The sequence below is a fragment of the Macrobrachium rosenbergii genome, chromosome 27 (assembly GCF_040412425.1).
Source record: "Macrobrachium rosenbergii isolate ZJJX-2024 chromosome 27, ASM4041242v1, whole genome shotgun sequence".
Lineage (NCBI taxonomy): Eukaryota > Metazoa > Arthropoda > Malacostraca > Decapoda > Palaemonidae > Macrobrachium > Macrobrachium rosenbergii.
In genome coordinates this window covers 32,112,009-32,136,730 of record NC_089767.1, presented here as the reverse complement: position 1 = coordinate 32,136,730, position 24,722 = coordinate 32,112,009, and the positions used below count along the sequence as shown (strand labels likewise).

Below are 24,722 nucleotides of genomic sequence, written 5' to 3'. Positions count from 1 at the left end.
AAAACTGACCTAGACTGATCTCTTGCATATGCAGACTCCCTAGATAATGCTCTTGCAGACAGGAAGTTCACGAGTGACAGGTCTTGTTTTAAGGTACCTCTGGGGGAACCGTGGTCTACCTGACACTTGTAATATCCTTGGCCTTGAGAAAAATAATATTCATGAGGATTCTCCCAGGTCTTCTGATGGTGTTGCTTGAGCTAATCTTATGGAAGACTACAGGAAAGTTGACTGAGGTCTGGAATGTGTTCATTCCTTTAACTCGTGAATGGAACAAACACATTCCATGAGTTAACCAGGGCTTGTGGTTTGGTGACCTGTACCAGTAGGTCCAGTGATTCATGTCACTGGTACCATGAAGGCTTATTTGGGCTGACTGGTCCATTGGCGTACCTGTTTTGTAAGCATTGTTTCCGTACAGTGGATGTATCAGTTAAATTGTTCTGTATTTTGAAGGAAGGAGGAACTATTGTATTTGCTAAAGATAAATTTGCTGAACATCTGATCATACAGTTGTAGTGTACTGTATTTCTCTAGTTATTGTATGACAAGATAATCCCTGTCAATTATTGTATGACTAGGTAATCCCTGTCAATTATTGTATGACTATACAATCCCTGTAAAGATTTATGTTAATATCACTTAACAGGCCTAGCAGACTCTAATCAATACACGTTTCAAGAAGGAAAACACAGGTATACGAGCAAATAAAACTATTCCACACCACACTATGGTTTGGGGCAGTTTATTTACTTATGATGTAGAAACATATCTACATACCTCTTTTTAAAAGCCAGCATTCGAATAGAACTAGCATTTGAACATAAAAGCCAGCATTCGAAAATAAGGCCAGAGTTCAGACACAGCCAGCACTGAAACATACCAGCTTCATCAAGTAATACATACACAAGCATTCTGCTATTAAAAAAATATTCTGAGGTCTGCTCAAGATAATCGTTCCAAAATACAAAATACACCAAACAATATATTCGAACATTGCTACCAAAGGCTATGACGCAGCGCCCGCAAGCTATAAAATAATGGTCGTTGAGTATCAAAATAAAGAGGAATATTTATATTATAAAAAACTCTTCTTAAAACAAAATAACAAATTATCAAAATATATTCTACCTTTTTTTTGTCATAACGTAAAGTGACAAGGATGAGGCTAGATACAATACTGTGTACAACTCTTTAAGAGTTGATAATAAATTCTTCCGAAAGATGAAAAAACAACATCGTAATTTGAGTCCTACATCAAAACGAACAACATTTGTACGATATATCGAATGCACATGGAGCAACAACAATGCCTAACTTCTGCAGAGCAGTAAACAAGATTTAAAACAGTAATTTCAACTACTTTTAAAGGGAGGCAACAAGTTGGTGTGTGTGAAAGGCACTCCATCATTTTGACACACGTTGACGAAATGGTACTTCCTTCCTTCCTCTCTTCCTCTCTCTCCCTAACCCCCACAACCTCCACAGCCCCCACATCCTCCACAGCTACCACAGCCTCCTCCAGCATCTCCACCACTGCCCCCACCGGCGTCTGCGGCAGCAGTTCCGAAGATGTACCCGAAAACATCTACTCCTCCTCCTCCATCCCCACCTCCATCTCCACCAGTATCTCCTCCACTATCGCCTCCGAAACCGGTTCCATTGCAGCCGCCATCACCACTCTTGACCCATCCGCTGTACGGCTGGCTCCCGAAGGTGGCGTAGTACCCTCCTCCGCAGCCTCCGCACCCACCACAGGAACCACAGGCTCCTCCGCAGGTCCCTGTTCCCATAATGGCAAGGTGGGTCATGGTTGTTGTCCCAGTTGGATCCACTTCGCGCTTGTTCTTGCGGAGGGCGTTCGTTGGGGCAGACGCACAGAAGAAGCCCAGAGCTCCTACAAGCTTCAGTGACTCGACGGGTATCCTTCGAGGGTAGGACAATGGGTCAAGCGACTGCTCTATCTGTCCATCGACAGAATCACCGTCTTCTTGCACATAGCGTGGCTGACAGATGATGTGCAGCACTGTGATGCTTAGTCCCAGAGCTACGTTTTGCACCCAGTCGTTTGAGTCGCCATTGACCTGAAGAAGAATGTTGGTTGTCAATTGAGAAAGGACTTTGAAAAGTGTAATTACTACTACTGTATATTACAAGCAGTTATAAATACTGTATACTGTACTGTAGTGACGTAAAAATTATGTGTGCAACTACAAATTTATATTATTTGCTTTTTAAACATCAGTCCTAAGATGACTCTTGATTCTGCAAAACTGCAATGGAAATGAAACGGCTTTGTAATTATATTTAACTGATCTTATTACCATTAGTTTAAATGATTTCCTGTTAACTGATACTTTGTATAAAATATGGTAACTAATTACAATAAAAAAAACTGTGGCAGTTGTATATTTTATAATCAGGTATGTACTAAAATAGTGCCTGTGTTCAATGCTTAAGCCTTATCTCAGCTATACATAATTCATAACACCAAGTGGAAGGAAAAGAATATCTTTTCATTCATGATACTAGTGATGTGAAATCAGTACTGTAGTCACCTAAACAAAATTTTAAAATCTAAAAAATGTTACTACTGCATGCAATGCAACTCTGTGGTTACCTTCAATATGCCTTTCTGCATATCAATATAAAGATCTTGAATATCACAGCTGTACAACTGTTGCTCGTAGGGCAACGATACAATTTTGGCAGGAGCAGTGGGTGGGCAATGGATACGGACCACCAAGTGGCCTGGACTTCCAGGTACTCCACGCTTGGCTGTTGGGAACAAACCGTGATGTATTTATTAATAATTTTTGTCTAAGATATCCATCAAATTACAGCATTTACTTTAAAAGCTTTTGATCACTATTCATGAGCTTCAGCATAAGTGATTACAATTTGCAGGTACAGTAATGTGTACAATTGAGACTAAAGTTAACAGTACTTCCTGTGACACTAAAGTTAACTGTACCTCCTTTATAACTAATTTTTGTACCAATATGTTAACATCAAGAGTTTAAACACTAAATGTTAATAGAGCTGCATGATGGGAAGAATTTCAAGACATCTGCTCTTAAGATTGGTACAGGGATAGTCGCACTAAAAGAACTAACATACATTTTCCTTTGACAGTTATTATGAACAAGTTATCTAGATAACTCTATATCTTTCTCTCTCTTTCTAAACATACAAGCGTAAGATATCTGTATGGAATTTTTAATACTGTGTTTATAATCATTTCAGATTCATTTGACAGTATGCATGTATCTCCTGTAGGATGATAAAAAAAATGTTCATACTGTACTATTATATATACAGTATACACATATGAGGCTTGATATGAGCAACGGTGATGGTCAACTGACCTACAGTATACATTCAAGGACAGTACTGTTGTTTTACTTGATTTATATAAACTGTTACTAACCTAGAGTTCCTGGTATACCTCTTCGAAGACCAGCCCAAGTCGCAACAACGATGGCCCAATCTCCATCGCGAGTTTTGATCAGCATTGCTCGCTCACCAGCGTTATAATCACACATAGCTATGTTTTTGGTCTTGGAATAAGAAACCACAATGTATTATATAACAGAAATAAAATTTAGTAGTGTTCACAGCTGAACATACTTATCTTTTAATTTTTTTTTTCAGGATGCAGATTAATCCAGAATTCTGAATGGGATGTATTTCTAAGCAACAAGAGGTATTCAAAGGTTTGTTTAAATTGTTTATTGACATTGGTACAGTAAATAATAAAGTGCATTTTAGCCTCATAAAATAAAATTCTATCAAATAATGTTTACTTTCAGTGTGAATTTCAAGATTCATATCCATCAGCTACCATACGCTTGAAATTCAAGCTGCCAAAGAATTTGGTGTTCATTTGAAAGAAGTTACAGAAGATAATGGGAAATAGAGAAATAAGAGATCAGTTATTGGAAATAAAAAAAAAAAGAGAAATTAATGACTTAATATATAATTATATAAAAATATAAATAAATTAATAAAAATGGTGCCTGCACTTCAGCTGCAAATTCTAGCAACTATAAGACAGATTAAGGACCCAAATTACTGGGATTTCCAAAACAAAGAGTCTCCTCTTTCTCCATCAAATTCACTGTATATCAGAGTAAGCATCAGCTGTGAAATCTAATGACATGACTGCATGACAAAAAAAATGCTGCAAAAGTAGAGAAACCTGAAAACAACTGCAAAACAAAATGCCCACTGGATCTGTAGGAGGCTATGGGAAACCATATTGATACAAGTGTGCCCTCTAAGAGAGAAGAGCCTTATGCCACCTGCAACTTTGCCTTTAGGTTTCCCACAGCCTCCCTCAAAGGCAAAAAATGCTGCCTTTTACCTCTCAAACCTTCAGTATCTTAAATGCATCAGTCAAAGAGAGATACATCATCCAAAATACTAGAATATTTATTTGTGATAGATATAATTTCATTGTTGATCCAGTAGTACACAAGTCATACACACAAACTAAAAGTGAATTAAGCAAAGATCTCCATATGATTGTAAACAACTACGTAGAACTGGAAATAATGAAACATTTTTTGTGTTTGTACTGTACAGCATATAAATTCATGAGTAAACTTCTGCCATACTCAACTTAAACTATTGATAAAAAAAAATTTGTACTGATTCTTACAGAAAACTGAAACAGCAAATATTACACAGCTACTGTCTATATACCTGTACTATTAAGACAGTGAAGTCAAAATTGTACAGTACATAATACAGTAACTGATTCTTAAATATCACAAAGATTTGAATTTACATGTTATAAGCTACTTAGTTATGGAATTGGAACAGGAATATTGAATTTTGGCCAAAGAACAAACGCTGGGACCTACAAGGTCATTTAGCATTGAAGGGGAAATTGAGAGAAAAGGAGGTTTTAAAGGTGTAACGGGAGGAAAACCTCACAGTAGCACTGAGAAACAATTATTAGTAGAGGGCAGAAAGTCAGATGGAAGAAAGAGTATACGAATGGAGGTACAGTAAAAGGAATGAAAGGGGTTGCAGCTAGGGGCCAAAGGAATGCTATGAGAAAACCTTACATAATGCCTACACTGCAGCATGTGAGATGCACTCATGACACTACTGTGCTTCCCTAAGGAGTATTTACCTACAGAGAACCTGACATACGCACCATAGTTTTATTATTAGGGCACTTGAGTGTGGCAGGGGACGGTAATGTGTTTCCATCAAGGGTGTGGGCCATGGCCACGAGGATTCGCCCTGAGGCAGTTTCAGCAAATAGCTGGACGGCAGATGCTATAAGGCCGCGGGAGTGGTACACCTCCACCTCCAGAACCTGTGGTTTCTGGGGATTCGTTTCGTTGACCAGACTGTACAAAAAAAAAAAAAGGAAAATAAATAAAACACTGTGAAACACACAGGCATGGGCAGTTGCACAGGACAGTATGCTGTATATATTATAACAATTATCAGCCTGCAGTTTCTTGGGGTTTGTTTCATTGATAAAACTGTGCAAAAAGAGGAAAAATAAATCAAATACTGTATAACAAACAAATAGACATGGACAGTTACACAGGATAGTATGTTGTATGCACAAATTTCAAATACTTTAAGCAAATTATAACAATTCTCAACCTGTGGTTTCTGGGTTTCACTGACCAAACTGAGAGAAAAATAAATAAATAAATAACTATAACAAACAAAATACACATGGGAAGCTACATAAGAAAATATGTTGTATGTACAAATTTCAGATAGTTTAAGTAAATTATAATAATTCTCATAGCGTAAGTTTTAATCTAGAATGTACTGTCTTTCTGTCATTGGTGATTACTACCTAAGAGAAGAGAGAAAGCTTGAGAGAAAAGAAAACCCTATTACTCTATGGCCTAAAATATCTTTGTCTTTGCAAGTTGAAGTACTGTAAAATGGGCTAACTTGACTTGTCTGGGCCATTTTTTGTTGCAAGGTCAGTATTAAGGTTTTTAGTGCAGCATACAAGGAACTTAATTAATTTCAACACAGAAGAAGTGTTAAATAATTTTATTCAATGTTTATTAGTGCCATTCTAATACAGTTTTCTTCACATAGGTCCATAACTGTAAGATTGATTTGTGATGGTAACTTGTCCACAATGATAATTTTCTTTCTTGTCAGTTTTTTCTTACGTATTCCTGGGGAGGTTTTTTAACGTATTTCATGGCAATTTTTTTTAACCAACTGACTAAGCATAAACCTGTCTATTGCAGTATAGTAATTAGTCTGTACTGTACTGTACAGTATTACAAAAAATTAAACTTGCCGGAAAATATTTACAGGAAGTCCCCGGTTTATGACGGATCCGGCTTACGACGTTCCGAGGTTACGACACTTTTCAAATGTATTCATCAGAAATTATTTCCCGGTTTACGACTAATGTTCTGGGGTTACAACGCTTATGACGCTGATCTGACGAAGAAATATGGCTCCAAAATGGCAGAATAATCAAAATTTGGAGGTTTTTTGATGAAAAACTCAATAAAAATGCCATTTACATCGTTTTCAATGCACCAAAAGCATTAAAAGTAAGGTTTTCTTTGGATTTTTGACGATTTTTCAGTTTACGACACGGTATAGGAATGGAACCCCCATCGTAAACTGGGGACTGCCCGTAGTTTAGTTTAGTAGACAAACCTGTAAGATGGGTTCTACATGCATAGTACTGAATGTAGACTGAAAACTCTAAGTAAAAACTACAAGGGTTTTCTGTAGAATCCATAAACTTTTGATTAATATGAAAAATGAACTGTATTACACACACATACATAAACCGGACAAAAAATCCTACAATTCTTTCATTACAGAAGTTTTGTGCACAGGATCCAATGGAAAATCTAAGCACTGTACTACATTACAGTCTTACCGATGAGTGGCCTTTTCAGCGAGATATATGTCGCTGGAGGCAGCATGGTTATTGGTTAAAATGCCCTGCATCGAGGTCAAACACTCAGGGTTCAAGATGGTAGGCATGAAGGGACCTGTCAAGACCCCCAGAGGAACGTAGGTATCACTAAGACTTCTGACTACTCGCAACGTCATTTCGACAACAGCTCCAGCATCCTCAAACACCTGCAAGTCAAAAGTCAAGCAAAAAAATTCAAAATGCTTTATTTTATTACAAATGGTTATTAAATACATTTCAGTGTTAAATCTTTATATTTACAGATTCATGTTGTTATGGAAGTGCCAGTATCCAATTCGAGTTTATTCTGATTAGTTTAGTCCACCTAAATCTTTTCAGTGCCAATATGATACTATTATAAATTAAAAAAATTCTAAAGACTATATTGTACTACTCATCAAAACATCAGGCTGTGCTTCACACATCAAAGTACATGTAATTGTTAATACTGTATTGTTAATACTGTCTTTTAAAATGCAATATACTATGTTAAGATGTAACATAAAACACATTTATCCATGAATGTACAAGGCGTATACACAAAACAATAATGAAAATAAACTGAAGAAATAAGCATTTTAATACCAATATACATACTGACTGCATTTACAGAAAGTTACCAACTGAACCAGTGAACACTGAAAGTAGTTCTTCCTCATAAATAACTATATGTAATATTTTTCATTAGAAGTTCAAAGTACAGTACACAATATTTACAGGACCATTTTTCCAGACATAATAAAATTGTAAAAATGAGGAATATCTGTGCCTTACTGCAAGAAAAGGGAATTCTATTTATAATGAGGTCTGCAAAGAAAAGATCATTTCTTGCATGAAAAGGAGAAGATCCATCAGCAAAGACACTAAATTCAAGAAGCACTCCCTCAATGTGTATGTGCCAAGACGAAGCAGGACATAACTGCTGAGGAATGGAATGGAATATAAAATTTAGGCCAAAGGCCAAGCACTGGGACCTATGAGGCCCACCAGTGCTGAATGGGAAACTGAGAGTTACAAGGTTTTAAAGGTATAACAGGAGAAAAACTTCACAGCTGAACAAGGAAAAAATTGTTAGGAGAGAGTGGAAAGTAAGATGGAAGGAAGAGAATATGAACAGAGGTACAGTAACAGGAATGAAAGGGGTTGCAGCTAGGGACTGAAGGGACACTGCAAAGAACCTTAAGTAATGCCTACAGAGGATGTTGTAAGGTGCACTGAGCAGTAACCCTCTAAGGGGAAGGTTCTATATTACTCAGTCTTAAGGCAGAATGAAAGAATATGTAGTACATGAAATTAGCAATGCTACTCAGTGTCACAATTGGTGCATGCAAAAAAAATGTTCATTTAAGAGTATTTACAAGGGGATCAAATCCAATCCAAGCTTTCAACATCTATTTACAGAATTCAAAACAAATACAAGAATGTAGGAAGAAAATAGTCAAAAGGATGAATGCATTCAAGACTACCATGACTGGCTTGGTAAAGCTATTAGAAATTAACCATAACCAGATCAGTTAGCATGAATACCAGCAATGCTGATTTAGACATAAAAATGAAATGGGTAAATGACACAATGTGAAAGATGGTGCAAGATGACAATACAACTGAAACTTCAGCATATGGAAGGAGGTGTTACACTCCCAACCGAGGGGTATCTGCACTTTCTAGAAGAATGTGTTCTTGGGGACAAATTTTTTTATATTCCTTCGCATACCAAAGTAACTGGTTCTGTAATGCAATGGCTTACACTTTGTACCAATAGATGCTATATACAGGGGCCTGTGCAATGAGCTTCACATTTTCTAAGAATACCTAAAATACAACTGGTACCTTAAAAATTAAGGGGAACAAAGATACAGAACAATTTACCTTTACAATTGTACCTTCAGTTTTAATATCAAAGAGTTCATACAGATAAGTCATGCACCAGAAGTTCCCTTGGCCTAAGAATTTGAGCAAACGACTGAACCTTCTCTTCGAAGACATCTTCAGCACCAACCAGTCCCCAGCAGACTGAAAAAAATAATGTTTGTCATAATCTTCACTGGAATATCCCAACACTACAAAAACAATTAGAAATTTATATGCCTGTATGAAAATTTTAGCTTAGGGGTCAAATATTTCTATATGTTTCATTAAATGATGGTTGGAACTGAAACTCCAATGTTGTCATTATTATTATTATTATTATTATTATTATTATTATTATTATTATTATTATTATTATTATTATTATTATTATTATTATTATTATTCAGGAGATGAACCCTATTCATATGAAACAAACCACCAGGGGCTAATGACTTGAAATTCAAACTTCCATAGAATATGGTGTTCATCTGAAGGATGCAACAGAAGGTAATAAGAAATACAGAAAGAAGGGATCAGTTATTAGGGAAAAAAAGAACAAATTAATAAATAAATACATAAGATGTAAGTAAATTATATAATACAAGGAGCATTGCTTTCAGGTAGTACTGTAATACATTGCATCTTCACCTGAATTTATGAGGTTTTAATGCATAACATCCTCAAGGATACTGTTCCAAGGTCCAACGGTGTGTAATGTGTATATAACACTGGAGATATTGTCCAGTTTCTTTGCTGACATATTTATTACCTAACTTAATACGAAATGCAAAGCAACAAAAATAATCACGTGAATACTCACATAGTCAGGTAAGGAGAAAGTTAACGCAAGATCGGTGACATTGTGTTCTGAAGTGCCTTTGAGCTGTTCATGGAAGAGGCTCAGTTCAGCCACTCTTCTCGTCTGTTACAAACCAAAACAGTTGTGAGTAACTGAAGTACTGTAAAATGGTTTAAATTTGAATAAAACATCAAATGGCTAAAAATTTTATACAGATTATATGTGCATTAATGCAATTCAGTCTTCACTATGAGGCCGTTAACATAAACAATCATGATTTTGAATGAAATCAAACAATATTGAAAAAGAGCCTTACCTCATGCTTAATTTTGATTTTAATAGGACCATCTGGAGCCTTGCCTCTTATCGCCAGCTAGAAAGCAATATATTATTACTCATTGGTCAGATTAATACATTATATTTGGGCTTTAAACTGTCCTTAGGTCCTAGCAGTTTTGTACACAGTCTATGTTACAGTACTCCTATGTAATGCATATAGGATACAGTTGTTTGAATGATTACTGTTATAAAATCACTTGGTTTAAAAGTCATACAAAAAACTAAAACTTAGATACAGTAGTTTCAACCAAATGGTCATACTGTATACTGTATAAGTTGTGAAAGCATATTACAATGCAGTATGGAACTGTAACACTATACAGTACTCTTTTTATTCAAACAAAAAATTTACTTATACTGTACAGGAGGCTTAAATAGCTATGGTACTTTATTAGATTTTAACATGAATGAACATGAAGTAATTTAGGAACCGGTCCTACCCATTAACAAGGAGCTCAAAATTAGCCTAAGCAAAGTAATTTTTATGGATTTTTTCATAATGCTGGAATCTTTTCTGCCTGACTAGTAATCAAGCTCTACTAATATGAGTTAGATGACAAGCAAAGGGTAACCTAGGGTAACAAACTATAGTACAGTACATGATAACTTAAAGAATATATGATGCAACATTAAGTTTTTAAAGAAAAGCAAAAACAATTATGATACTGACATACTGTACTGTACATGATTACCAGTAATTGTCTTGTACTGTCTCTTGTGAGTAATTAAAATATTCTAATGAAAACTGAGACAAGTTCAAACCAAATTAATTTTGGTAACTAAAATAACATAAACATTTATTTGAGAACTTCTCATTCTTTTTCTCTAGCTTTGAGTCCGAGAACACTTAAATGCTTAAGTATATTTTATTATCATTATTCAGATGAACCCTGTTCATACAGAACAAGCCCACATACATGGGCCACTGAATTAAAACTCAAGCTTCCAAAGAATATGGTGTTCATTTGAATGAAGTAACAGAAGGTAATAAGAAATAAAAATAAATTAAGAAATTAATAAATAAAGATACAAAAGTAAGTCATTTATAAAATACAAGGAAAATTGTTTTAGGGTAGTAATGCATTGCATCTTTGCTTGACCTTATGAGGTTCCAATTTCACAACATCCTCAGGGACAGCAAACAGGACAGGAAAAAATGCTCCATTTTAGCTACAAAAATTAAATAACTAACCCAAATTACACTTCAGATTTTACCTTGAGCACCTGGCAGTGGAACACTGAGCCATGAGCAGATTTCCAAGTTTCCGGAAGAAGGGGACCGATATACTTGGCAGGAGGGTCTCCACGAAACATGGCCCCCTCTCTCCTGAATGTTGTCCCATAAGACGAAACCCAGAGACTGCGTGTTATACCATCCGACACCAAGAGCCTGTTACCAAAAAATATTATTATTTAGAGGATGAAACCTATTCATATGGAACAAGCCCACAGGGGCATTGAATTGGAATTCAAGCTTCCAAAGAATATATGGTGTTCATTAGGAAGAAGTAAGAGGAGGTAAAGGAAAACACACATATGATGGAATGTAATGGAATATAGAATTTAGGCTAAAAGCCAAGCACTGGGACCTATGAGTTCATTCAAAGCTGAGAAGGGAAATTTAGAGTAACAAGGTTTTAAAGGTGTAACAGGAGGAAAACCTCGCAGTTGCATTATGAGACAGATGTTAGGTGAGGGTTGAGGAAAGTAAGATGGAAGAAAAGACTATGAACAGAGGTGCATTAAAAGGAATAAAAGGGGATGCTGCTTTGCAGCGTCTCTTAAGTAATACCTACAGTGCACTGTATGAGGTGCACTGATGGCACCAACCCCATATGAGGCCAAAAATATGACGAATAGGATAAGCTGAAGGAATTTGATAACACTTGGCAATTGAAACTTTATTCTAAGATTTTCTGCTCATCTACACTGTTATCTTATAACACAAAGTGTCAGTTATCTGAAGGGGTACTGTACTTGCTTAAGTGAAACATGACAATGTGGCAACCAATACCTTGATCCTGTACTTCTGTCATTTACAGAGTCATCATGTGGCAGGAGCTGATTCAGCAGACTTTCAGTGTCTTTCTTGTATATCAGCGGGTGAACCTGTAATTCAGTTTAAGGGATTAGTGGTTGAGCCAACTACTGAAAACAGGAAGATTTATCTGAATTTCTACAGTCATGTGCTACATATGATCCCTGTCAGGAGGTAATATGATTTCAGTGTATGCAGTCTTCAATAACACTGCATTTAAATACTTAATTGCAAGATTTGGGGAAGTTTGCAATAGATATACAGCACAAACAATTTAAATGAGATTAATAAAACTCGGCCAACACTAATGTTTACGATGTTATTACAACTAACATAAGGCACACATTAAGAGTTTTCTTTTAAAACTGACTAAGCAAGCTAGAAACTGCAGGGGAGATCATTGCAAACAAATAATTTACACAGGCTAAAATATAACCTGTCATGTTGAAAAAATAAACTAACACAATAGCAAATGAAAACGAGAGTTCTTTGTCAAAAAACTAACACATGGAAAAATTCAAACAGCTTGACGTAAAATAAAATATACACCAAAATGCAAAATAAAAATTTCTTCATGACAAAAATTGGCAGGACGTCAGATTCTCGACACATGCTGTGCCTCAGAATATGGAAATCACAGTCTTATCAAAAATGATATTTTGTTGCTGACGCGCTAATGAATCTGCCATTATGGAACAAAAGGACTGAATTATGCTTTGCCATATTTTAGCATAGGGGTATAAATGCTAATACAAATAAGGGCTGGGTGCTGCAGGGGATTAATGTTATAGGAAAACCCATACATAAATCGGAATGGGTTCATACAATTGTACATACACAAAATCATTTAAAGCAGGCATTTACATAAGTTTATACATATACTGTATATATATATGTGTAAGTGTCCAGTTAAGTAAACAGTGTGCAGATGATTAATGTCAAACTTATGGGCAATCTCCTACATATACTGTACATCAAAATGAGTTTATGAACCTATTCATATATATTGTATATCAAAATGGGTTTATGATTCCATACATACATTAATTAAAATATGTTTATGAACCCATACATATATATATCGAAATGGGTTTGTACAATTGTAAATAGACAAAAACAGCAGACATCAGGCATTTATATAAGTACATATTGGTGAGTCCACTGGTCTAGTACTGTATAGTAAATAAGTACCCTTGTAGGGTAGGTTAGGTTAGAAATTTATATAAGTATATAAATGTGTGTGTCTATGTGTTCTTGTAGCAAGATAGGGTCTTTGGTTGTGTGCAAACCAATACATATAAATCGTAATGGGTTTATGCAATAGGTATATAAACCACTGACAGAAGACATTTATATAAATATTTATCATGTGTAAAGTAAATAAGTAAGCAAACAAGCGTCCTTGTAGCATGAGAGAGGGTCTCTTATGCTGTAGTACTGTAGTAGTAGTAGTAGTAGTAGCAAGGGCATTTCCCCAACCAAAACATCTATCTTCCATTATGTAAATATCATTTTCATAGAGAGAGAGAGAGAGAGAGAGAGAGAGAGAGAGAGAGAGAGAGAGAGAGAGAGAGAGAGAGAGAGAGAGAGAGAGAGCAGCTACTTGGCAAACAGGCACTGAGGAAAGGAAGGGGGAGGGGTGGGGAAGGGGATATCTCGGCTTATAAAGCGAAGGATTTTACTGTGCCTGAGCTGTTGGAAGCAGGCCAACATTTTCCATATAGCAATTCCTTGTTATCTCTCCAGACCAGACTGCTGCCTGCTGATGCTGGCTTAGCTCTCTCTCTCTCTCTCTCTTTTGTGTGTGTGTGTGTGTGTGTGTGTAAGAATATCATACTTTGCTCTTAACCCAAAAAAGGAAGGGGGAAAGTTCTCGCATTCATTTCAGCCACACTCTCTCTGAGGATATCATACTTTGCTCTTAACCCAAACAGGGAGGGAAGGGGACAGTTCTCGTATTCATTTCAGCCACCCCCCGCCTCTCTCTCTCTCTCTCTTGCTGTGTGTGTGTGTGTGTGTGTGTGTGTGTGTGTGTGTGTGTGTGTGTGTGTGTGTGTGTGTGTGGGAATATCATACTTTGCTGGGAATTAACCCAGAAAGAAACGGGGAAAGTTCTCGTATTCATTTCAGCCATTCATATCTTTATTCCTTTTTTTTTTCTATCTTTTTCTTGTGACTATTCGCTGTCTTGGCGAACTTTTCTGAATGGCGGTTGACTATTTCAATTAACTATTTCCATTATATATTTTCGAGAATATCAAAATTCGATCTAAAATGGGCAGGACTGAGAAACACATACGAGTCTAAAAACTGTTTTATCGTTTCCTTATCTCTCCTTTGAAAATTATATATCCGGTCTTATATAAGAAATATGGGCAGGAAAAGCGATGAGAGAGAGAGAGAGAGAGAGAGAGAGAGAGAGAGAGAGAGAGAGAGAGAGAGAGAGAGAGAGAGAGAGCTGAATTCCGTATCTATAGTTTTTAAAATTATTTTTCCCTGTTATATAAGAATTATTATCAAGAAAGACCACGAGAGAGAGAGAGAGAGAGAGAGAGAGAGAGAGAGAGAGAGAGAGAGAGAGAGAGAGAGAGAGAGATGCTGACTTCCTTATCTCTCTTTAAAATATTTTTTTATCTTATATAAGAACTATCAGCAAGAAAGACTCTATGAGAGAGAGAGAGAGAGAGAGAGAGAGAGAGAGAGAGAGAGAGAGAGAGAGATGCTGACTTCCTTATCTCTCTTTAAAATATTTTTATCTTATATAAGAACTATCAGCAAGAAAGACTCTATGAGAGAGAGAGAGAGAGAGAGAGAGAGAGAGAGAGAGAGAGAGAGAGAGAGAGAGAGAGAGAGAGAGAGAGAGATGCTGACTTCCTTATCTCTCTTTAAAATATTTTTTATCTTATATAAGAACTATCAGCAAGAAAGACTCTATGAGAGAGAGAGAGAGAGAGAGAGAGAGAGAGAGAGAGAGAGAGAGAGAGAGAGAGAGAGAGAGATGCCGTCATCCTTATCTCTCTTTAAGATATTTTTATCTAATATAAGAATTATCAGCAAGAAAGACTCTATGAGAGAGAGAGAGAGAGAGAGAGAGAGAGAGAGAGAGAGAGAGAGAGAGAGAGAGAGAGAGAGAGAGAATGCTGAATTCCTTATCTATAGTTTTTTAAAATTATTTTTCCGCTCTTATATAAGAATTATCAGCAAGAAAGACCACGAGAGAGAGAGAGAGAGAGAGAGAGAGAGAGAGAGAGAGAGAGAGAGAGAGAGAGAGAGAGAGAGAGAGAGAGAATGCTGAATTCCTTATCTATAGTTTTTTCAATATTTTTCCGCTCTTATATACGAGTTATCAGCAAAAAAGACAGAGAGAGAGAGAGAGAGAGAGAGAGAGATGAATTATGTAACATGACCAAAAATACATCTTACGCTATTCAGCTATACTCATTCACGACACAAACACACGTACACACACACACACACACACACACACACAACACACTCAATGTTCGCCAATAAGCAATAATTATCACTTGTCCCCTTGAATAATTCCGAATATTAGAAGCAATTATCATACAATGTTAAACATGGCTCAACAAACACAGATTATACGATCGTGGTAATTGATAATCACGAGGAATCACAAGAATAATTAATAATAATTCATTACTGGGCAAAGGATGACATGCAGAATCACAAGTCTCCTTAACTGTTATGTTATTGATTTTTTATGAGATCTTAAGTCATAAGTTTGGGTGGTTAAGTTGCAAACACTTAAGTGATGTATATTGTAATTTAATTGTAGATTCTTCTACTTAAGTAACGTATATTGTATCTTAATCGTAATTTCTTCCACTTAAGTGACGTATATTTTAAGTATTTTAATTGTAGTTTCTTCCACCTGAGTGACGTATATTGTATTTTAATTGTAGTTCCTTCCACTTAAGTGACGTATATTTTAAGTATTTTAATTGTAGTTTCTTCCACCTAAGTGACGTATATTGTATTTTAATTGTAGTTCCTTCCACTTAAGTGACGTATATTTTAAGTATTTTAATTGTAGTTTCTTCCATCTAAGTGACGTATATTGTAAAGTATTTTAATTGTAAGTATAACCACTTGATTGAATATCTACTGAATTCTATGGCTATACAATTCTTTCTTTGGACACAAAATAAATGATTGTTTTTTTTACTGTCTTTTGGGAGACATCCATCCATTACTCTCTCTCTCTCTCTCTCTCTCTCCTGTTATTCCTCCAGTTCCCTCCATCGAATTCTCTCTCTCTCTCTCTGTTATTCCTCCAGTTCTCCATCTCTCTCTCTCTCTCTCTCTTCCAGTTTTCTCCCTCATTATTCCTTCAATTCCCTCCACTAAATTCATTAACTAACTCTCTCTGTCTCTCTCTCCAAATTCCCTCTATTTAATTAATTCTCTCTCTCTCTTCCAAGCTCCCTCCATTTGATTCATTCTCTCTCTCTCTCTCTTATCCCTCAAATCCCCTCCATTGAATATTCTCTCTCTCTCTCTCTCTTATCCCTAAAATCCCCTCCATTGAATATTCTCTCTCTCTCTCTCTCTCTCTCTCTCTCTCTCTCTCTCTCTCTCTCTCCCTTCCTGAATTCTTAAGGGACGTTTCCTGTCCTCCATCATCGTCTGCTTATATATAGTTCCTCTCCTTCCGGTTCCTGGAACAGCCGTATTCGGCTGCATCTTCCCGTTTTCGTCGTTTCTTTCCTCTGCAGAGCTTTCTCTTTCCTCCTTTCTTTTTTTCACTTTCTTTTTTACTTTCATTCTTTACTTTGTTTTACTTTACGGTTCTTTGTTTCTTTCCAGTTCCTTTATTGTATCACGTTTCCTTCTTCTTCTCCTCTTTCCTCCTTTCTTTTTGACTTTCTTTACTTTCTTTTACTTTCACTTTTTTTCTGTGGCTTTCTAGTTCCGTATTTTGTTATATCACTTTTCCTTCATTCCGTTGTAAAAGTGTCTTGGAGATTTAACAGCCTCTTTCGAAAGGTTCGTTTTCTCTCTCTCTCTCTCTCTCTCGCTTTAATATCTTCCACTTTAACGTTTACGCTTTTCGATGGTCAATGACGTTTCTTGAAGGAAAATTACCCTATTTCAATTTAACTCTCTCTCTCTTTAATCTACTATTTACACTTTTCAACCGTCAATGTTATTTTTATCTAACCCATATCCCCCTTTTTCAATTTAACACATTCTCCCTCTCTCTCTCTCTCTCTCTCTCTCTCTCTCTCTCTCTCTCTCTCTCTCTCTCTCTCTCTAATATCTTCCACTTTAATATACCATTTACTTTTCAAGTCTATCTTTTCATTTAGAGAATATTCCTACTTTTCACTTCACTGTTTATCATCGTTTCATTAAGTTCAAAACACCCCCTGCCAACTTTTTTTGGGGGGGAGGGGAGAGGGATTCTGAACCCCTTTCCTCACGTTCCTTTATTACTCATCTCCTTATTACTATCCATTTCTTCCTTATTTTTCGTTAGCATTCTCTTTAATTATTTTTCACTATCATTTATTCGCTCCATTTCTTACCTATTCACAGTCATCATTCTCTCTACCTTTCCTCTCTTCTTCTGTCGTTGCTTTACACTCTTCGCGCACTGTCTCCTGTTTTATCATCTGTTGTCTTTTATTCTCATTTCTAATTATGATTTATTGCCTAGTGTCTCCATCTTTCGTTATTTATATTCATATTTCTATTTGATTATTTCATTCAAATACTTTCAATATGTTGTTCCTCTTGAGTTCAACCTTATAACTTTTTATATTATTTTTCTTCTTCTTCTTCTTCTTTTGCTCCAGTGATTCCTCCTCCTCCTCCTCCTTCTTCTTCTTCTTCTTCTTTCTTTTTCTTCTTCTTCTTCTTCTCTTGTGTTCAATCCGATTCCTTTTTATTTTATTCCTCCTCCTCCTCCTCCTCCTCCTCCTCCTCCTCCTCCTCCTCCTCCTCCTCCTCCTCCTCCTCCTCCTCTTCTTCTTCTTCTTCTTCTTCTTCTTCTTCTTCTTCTTCTTCTTCTTCTTCTCTTGTGTTCAATCCGATTCCTTTTTATTTTATTCCTCCTCCTCCTCTTCTTCTTCTTCTTCTTCTTCTTCTTCGTCTTCTTGTTCTCCTTCACCACCTCCTCGTCCTCGTCCTCGTCCTCCTCCTCGTCCTCCTCCTCCTCCTCTTCTTCTTCTTCTTCGTTTTCTTCTTCATCTTCTTCTTTTGCTCCAGTGATTCCGAAGCATTTCATTGGCTCTCGACCAAAGGAGAACTGAGATGCAAGTCAAGCTACCAAAAGTTGAGGGCCTCCAACAAGGTCATGAATCTCTCTCTCTCTCTCTCTCTCTCTCTCTCTCTCTCTCTCTCTCTCTCTCTCTCTCTCTCTCAAGATTATGAAAAAGAAAGACTTTTTTTCTTCTGTCTCTGTCAGATATGAAAGACAAGGTATCGTACTTTAGGATATAAGGTTTCATAGTCTCTCTCTCTCTCTCTCTCTCGACATTTTAGGCGTTATATCTTTATCATATTTTTCCCCTCTTGCCACTTTTAACCCGTCTGACAGATATGGTTCAATACCCTCTTATAATACTGGCTAATATATTCTCTCTCTCTCTCTCTCTCTCTCTCTCTCTCTCTCTCTCTCTCTCTCTCTCTCTCTCTCTCTCTCATGATCACAATATAAATATTACTCCTTTCTCTATATCTATCATACTTACAATATATTATTTCTTTCTCTCTATCTTTCATGATCACATTATAAATATTACCTCTCTCTCTCTCTCTCTCTCTCGAAAATACCTCACAAGATGTAAAATTTCAACTTATTTGAAGTCTAAATTTTGTACAGTTTGGGTACAATACGGACACTACTATCTCAGGCCTCTAATAGTCGTCTACACCTCGTACGATACGGGAACAAAACTGGAGGAAACTCTACCTCGAAGAAGCTGGGACGGTGAAGCTCCCATAACTGACATATTTTCGAGACATTCCCTGAGATCTGTAGTCAAGTTTTAGAGTGTCTTTGCAACAGTCTGATTAAACTACGTATTCCTAACTGTCAAAACCAGGTGTGTTAGTTTTAGAGTTCCTTTGCAACAGTCTGATTAAACTATCCATTTCCTACCTGTCAAAAACAGGTGTGTCAGTTTCAGAGTCTTTGCAACAGTCTGATTAAACTACCCATTTCCTACCTGTCAAAAATAGTTGTGTCAGCTTCAGAGAGTGGGCAACTGTCTCATTAAACTACGCATTTCCTACCTGTCAAAAACAGGTGTCAGTTTCAGAGAGTCTTTGCAACAGTTTGATTAAACTATGCACTTCCTATCTGTCAAAAACAGGTGTGTCAGTTTCAGAGTCTTTGCAACAGTCTAGTAATTTAGTTCTTCGTTGGGAGAGTCAGTAGAGCTGTCGGCAAGCACTCGCTAGGCCCGAGTTCAGTTCTCCGACCGGCCAATAAAGAATTAGAGGAATTTATTTCTGGTGATAGAAATTCATTTCTCGCTATAATGTGGTTCAGATTCCACAATAAGCTGTAGGTCCCGTTGCTAGGTAACCAACTGGTTCTTAGCCACGTAAATTAAGTCTAATCCTTTGGGCCAGCCCTAGGAGAGCTGTTATTCAGCTCAGTGGTCTGGTAAAATTAAGGTATACTTTTTTTTTTTTTTTGCGTTTCCTACCCGTCAAAAACAGGTGCGTCAAGTCAGTCTGAATAAACTATGCATTTCCTACCTGTCAAAAACAGTGTGCAGTTTCAGAGTTTGCAACAGTTTGATTAAACTAGCATTTTACCTGTCAAAAAACAGTTTCAGAGTGTTAAAGTTTGATTAAACTATTTCATTTCTGTCAAAAACAGGTGTCAGTTTCAGAGGGTCTTTGCAACTGTCTGAATGTCTGATTAAACTAGGTACTTCCTGCCTGTCAAAACAGGTGTCATGACACTAAAACTACTTCCTAATTACCAAAACCGGTGGAAGAGCACACACTAAGGTCCCTAAACTGACACATTTTCTTGATATTCCCTGAGATCCCTGAGATCTGTAGTCAGTTTTAGAGTGTCGTTGCAAAGGTCTGAATAAAACTTCCTCTTGCTTATATGGTGTAAATCTGGTGTAAATTCCCTCTTGCTTACCTGGTGTAAATCTGGTGTAAATCTGGTGTAAACTTTCTCCTGCCTACCTGGTGTAAATTTGGTGTAAATTCCCTCTTGCCTACCTGGTGTAAATTCCTTGTTGCTTACCCGGAGTACTCTCTCGAACTTACCTGGTGTAAACTTTCTAGCTTACCTGGTGAGTATGCCACATAATGTCCATGTCGTAACAGGGAACCAGGAACTTGTCAGGGTGGGCTCTCTTCAGAGCCAGGAACTGTCTGTACCGTTTCTCACTGTAGCGCAGGAAGCCCTTGGTTCGATAGTGAGGCAGCGAGACCTGTGTAGGGTGTCCCAAGAATCAGAGAAGAGTCATGCCTTAGAAGTAGGGAAATTTCAAGGCTTACTGAATTAAAGATTGTTAAATTAATTTCTTCATGATTTTTCAAGTCAGGTCTCCAGCATTTTCTGTGGTTTCAAGGTCAAAGTTTAAGGATTTTCAGGTTTATTAAATTAAAGCTTATTAAATTAATTTCGTCATGATTTTTCAAGTCAGGTCTCCAGCATTTTCTGTGGTTTCAAGGCCAAAGGTTAAGGATTTTCCAAGACATTCAAAATTTTAAGGATTTTCAGACAGACCTTAAACATTTTTAAGGATTTTCAGACACTTTAAAAAGTTTAAGGATTTTCAGATAGACCTTAAAATTTTTTAAGGATTTTCAGATAGACCTTAAAATTTTTCAAGGATTTTCAGATACCTTAAAAAACTTTGAAGATTTTCAGGTAGACATTAAACAGTTTCAAGGATTTTCAGAAAGACCTTAAAAATTCTGAAGGATTTCCATACGGACCTTAAAAGATTTGAAGGAATTTAAGATATTATATACCTTAAAAATTTTAAGGATTTTCAGACGGACCCCGAAAAATCTTAAGGATTTTCAGACAGACTTTGAAAAATCTTAAGGATTTTCAGACAGATCTTGAAAAATCTTAAGGATTTTCAAACAGATGTTAAAAAATTGTGAGGTTTTTCAAAGACTTCGAAAAATTTCCAAAGTAAAATTTAGATTCTTCAGACCAAATCTTCACAGCGCTCAAGAACCATATTACTGGAAAGATCAAATTAATATCTTTCAGATTTAAGTAAAAAAGAAAAGGAGAGAGAGAGAGAGAGAGAGAGAGAGAGAGAGAGAGAGAGAGAGAGAGAGAGAGAGAGAGACTTTAAAAAACTAACCTGATAGAAGAACGCGCTCTGTCTCTCCACGGCAGATCTGAGATCGTAAGAAATCCGGGTCTGAATCTTGAGCCCTGGGGTAACCTGTGACGTCACGAGTGACGTCATATTCTCGGCTGCTTCTGACGTCATCGATGACGTATCGTCGTCGTCGTCGTCGTCGTCCGATTTCCTAACGGCGTCTTTGATCTCCGAGGGGGTCGGGTCGCCTGGGTAGTCGTCCAGGGGGAGGTCCCAGGGTTCCGAAGGGTAAGCAGCTTCCCAAAGGCGGCGCCCTTTCTCCCTCGCTCTTTCTAACGCCTGTCAAGGTCATTGGATATATTTATTAATAAATATGATTATTCACTGATAAATACATTTAATTATTAAGAAATATATTTCTTTATTAATATATTTATTAATGTGATATTTGATTTTAATAAGACCCCAAACATTTATTTATTAACCTAATGCAAAAATATAATCTCAAACAGTAATTGCTGTTTATTAATAAATAAATATTTATTTATTAGTATATGTATTTATATTACTAAATATATTATTTATTAACAAATATATTTATAAAAATATATATTAATAATGACACTTGATTTAAATAAGACCACAAACATTTCTTCATTAATCTAATGCAAAAATATAATTTGAACTAATTATAACGATGTGTAATAATAATAATAATAATAATAATAATAATAATAATAATAATAATAATAATAATAATAATCATTTTTCCTGCTGTTTGTTAGCCTGGGGTCACAACTTCAAAGGTCAATTAGGTCACTGACCCAGAATGAACCAAAAATACATCTCAGATGGGAACTGCAAGTAAAATTCAGAGGGGAGCTTACACTCCGTTCATGAGATCACCAAATTAAGTGACTAAGTTAAAACACTGAAGAACCCTGAGCAGTGTGGTATTATTATTATTATTATTATTATTATTATTATTATTATTATTATTATTATTATTATTATTCAGATGAACCCTATTCATATAGAATAAGCCACTGACTTGAAATTCAAGCTTCCAAAGAATTATTATTATTATTTATTATTATTATTATTATTATTATTATTATTATTATTATTATTATTATTATTATTATTATTCAGATGAACCCTATTCATATGGAATAAGCAGGGTTCACTGACTTGAAATTCAAGCTTCCAAAAGATTATTATTATTATTATTATTATTATTATTATTATTATTATTATTATTATTATTCAGAAGATGAACCCTATTCATATAGAATAAACCATTGACTTGAAATTCAAGCTTCCAAAGAATATTATTATTATTATTATTATTATTATTATTATTATTATTATTATTATTATTATTATTATTATTAATTCAGAAGATGAACCCTATTCATATGGAACAAACAAGGGTTCATTAACTTGAAATTCAAGCATATGGTGTTCAATAAGAAGTAAGAGGAGGTAAAGGGATACAGAAAGAAGAGGAGAGGAAATACTGTCATTAAGTGTATGTTTGTATGTGCATGAGTAATGTGTGTTTGTGTATGTTTGTGTAGGTCCCTGTGTTTACACTTTCACTTCAGTAGGAAAGTTTACTTTCAGCTAATTAGATTAACGAATTAAATCAATAAATTAAAACATCAGAACCGCTGTTGTCTTGGTAGTGTCACTGACAAGTTTTATCCTAAAAGCATTTGTTGACGTATGCTTTTAGGTTATTCTTAAAAACCTGTTTTAAGAATATCCTAAAAGCATATGTTTATTTTATCCTAAAAGCACAAGATTATTTACATATCCTTTTAGCATATTTTTATAACCCTGTTTTAAGGCCTGTTTTAAAGAATATCTTAAAAGCATATGATTATTTACATATCCTCTTAGCATATTTTCAAAACCCTGTTTCAAGAATATTCTAAAAGCATATGATTATTTACATATGCTTTTAGGGTATTTTTAAAACCCCATTTCAAGAATATCCTAAAAGCATATGATTAGTTACAAAATACTTTTAGGATATTCATTTCAAGAAATCCTAAAAGCATATGATTGAGCTTTTTAGGATATTCTTAAAAGCAATATAAAAGCATATTTACATATGCTTTTAGGATACTCTTAAAACCCCGTTTTAAGAATATCCTAAAAGCATATATATATTTACATATGCTTTTAGATATTCTTAAAACCCTGTTTTAAGACTGCGCATGCGCAGTAAAAAGGTGGTTTTAACCAAACAACATAATTATGCAACTGAAGTCAACAAAGTTAAGCTTAGGTTGATGAAATAAGCAGTTAAAATACAGTATTTTATTTTAACTGATTGTAATTCCTTTCTAAAACATTGTGTCTATTCAGCCTGTGTTCTGCAGTCTGTAATGTTACTGCAGGATACAGGCTGAATGACACAATGTATAAGAAAATCATTAAAATACAGTACTGTATTTTAACTACTTATTTCATCAAGATAAACTCAACTTTAATTGTTACAGTTGCACAATCGTGTTGTTTTGTTAAAACTTCCTTTTTTTTTTTTTTGCTGGGCATTCTCAAAATAGGTCTTATTTACATATGGTTTTGGGGTAAAACTTAACTTTAGCGACACTACAAAGATAATAGCATTTCTCATGACCTGACCTGACCTCCTGACCTGGAAGTAAAGCTCTCTATGTTTCTGACACGCTAAAAGATTAATTTGCTTAACGGATATATAAGCCTTAATATCACTGGGATCTTACATATAAGCATTGTATTTGTTCCTGAGAGAGAGAGAGAGAGAGAGAGAGAGAGAGAGAGAGAGAGAGAGAGAGAGAGAGAGAGAGAGAGGTCGTCGTTCTGCAAGAAATGGAGCCTTATTGTTACTAGAATCTTACCTAAACATCGTATTTGTCAAACACAGAGAGAGAGAGAGAGAGAAACCACACTATTAAGTCTGTCTAATGAACACATCCGTCCATGAGAACTGCGCCTGCGCACATGGGGACATATTCTGTGACTCGTCTAAAAAAAAACACGTAGCCAATCTACCTTCGATGGCGTTGCATTTAATGTGGTCAATAAAAAGGTAACTATAGGTTATATTTGTACATTATAAACGACTCCATATGAAAATGTTTTTCCATATAGGGAATGTCCGTATTAATTAGGGTTTTGATATGAAAACATGTCTGTATCTTACACAAATGGACGGGACTACTGTATTTTGAACAAGCATGGCAGAAATAACTTAGTATTCTTTATCACTTTAATTTAATAACTTAATTTGTTAATGTACACTTACATCTACACAGACACAAACACACACTACTTTTGCACATACGTACAAACATACACTTAAAAACAGTACACCACACTGCTCAAGATTCTTTATAACTTTAACTTAGTAATTCATACACCATCATACACTTAATAACAGTATACCACTGTCGCTTGTATGCTAAAAGACTCAGTTAC

The 24,722-nt window shown here is 35.7% G+C and overlaps 1 protein-coding gene across 2 annotated transcripts in view; it reads right to left on the bottom strand.

The window, feature by feature from the left end:
• Window positions 1-729: 729 nt before the first annotated feature.
• Window positions 730-24,722, bottom strand: part of LOC136853567 (uncharacterized) — a 63,184-nt gene continuing 39,191 nt past the window's right edge. For both annotated transcript variants that reach the window (XM_067129296.1, XM_067129297.1), the window contains 12 exons: window positions 21,291-21,590; window positions 20,253-20,396; window positions 11,941-12,035; window positions 11,142-11,316; window positions 9,904-9,960; window positions 9,609-9,710; window positions 8,807-8,950; window positions 6,899-7,104; window positions 5,168-5,366; window positions 3,431-3,560; window positions 2,621-2,778; window positions 730-2,084 (listed from right to left, as the gene is read on the bottom strand). In XM_067129296.1, the coding sequence (XP_066985397.1) occupies window positions 1,467-2,084; window positions 2,621-2,778; window positions 3,431-3,560; window positions 5,168-5,366; window positions 6,899-7,104; window positions 8,807-8,950; window positions 9,609-9,710; window positions 9,904-9,960; window positions 11,142-11,316; window positions 11,941-12,035; window positions 20,253-20,396; window positions 21,291-21,590 (2,328 nt within the window). In that variant the 3' untranslated portion in view covers window positions 730-1,466. The remainder of the gene's footprint in view (window positions 2,085-2,620; window positions 2,779-3,430; window positions 3,561-5,167; window positions 5,367-6,898; window positions 7,105-8,806; window positions 8,951-9,608; window positions 9,711-9,903; window positions 9,961-11,141; window positions 11,317-11,940; window positions 12,036-20,252; window positions 20,397-21,290; window positions 21,591-24,722) is intronic.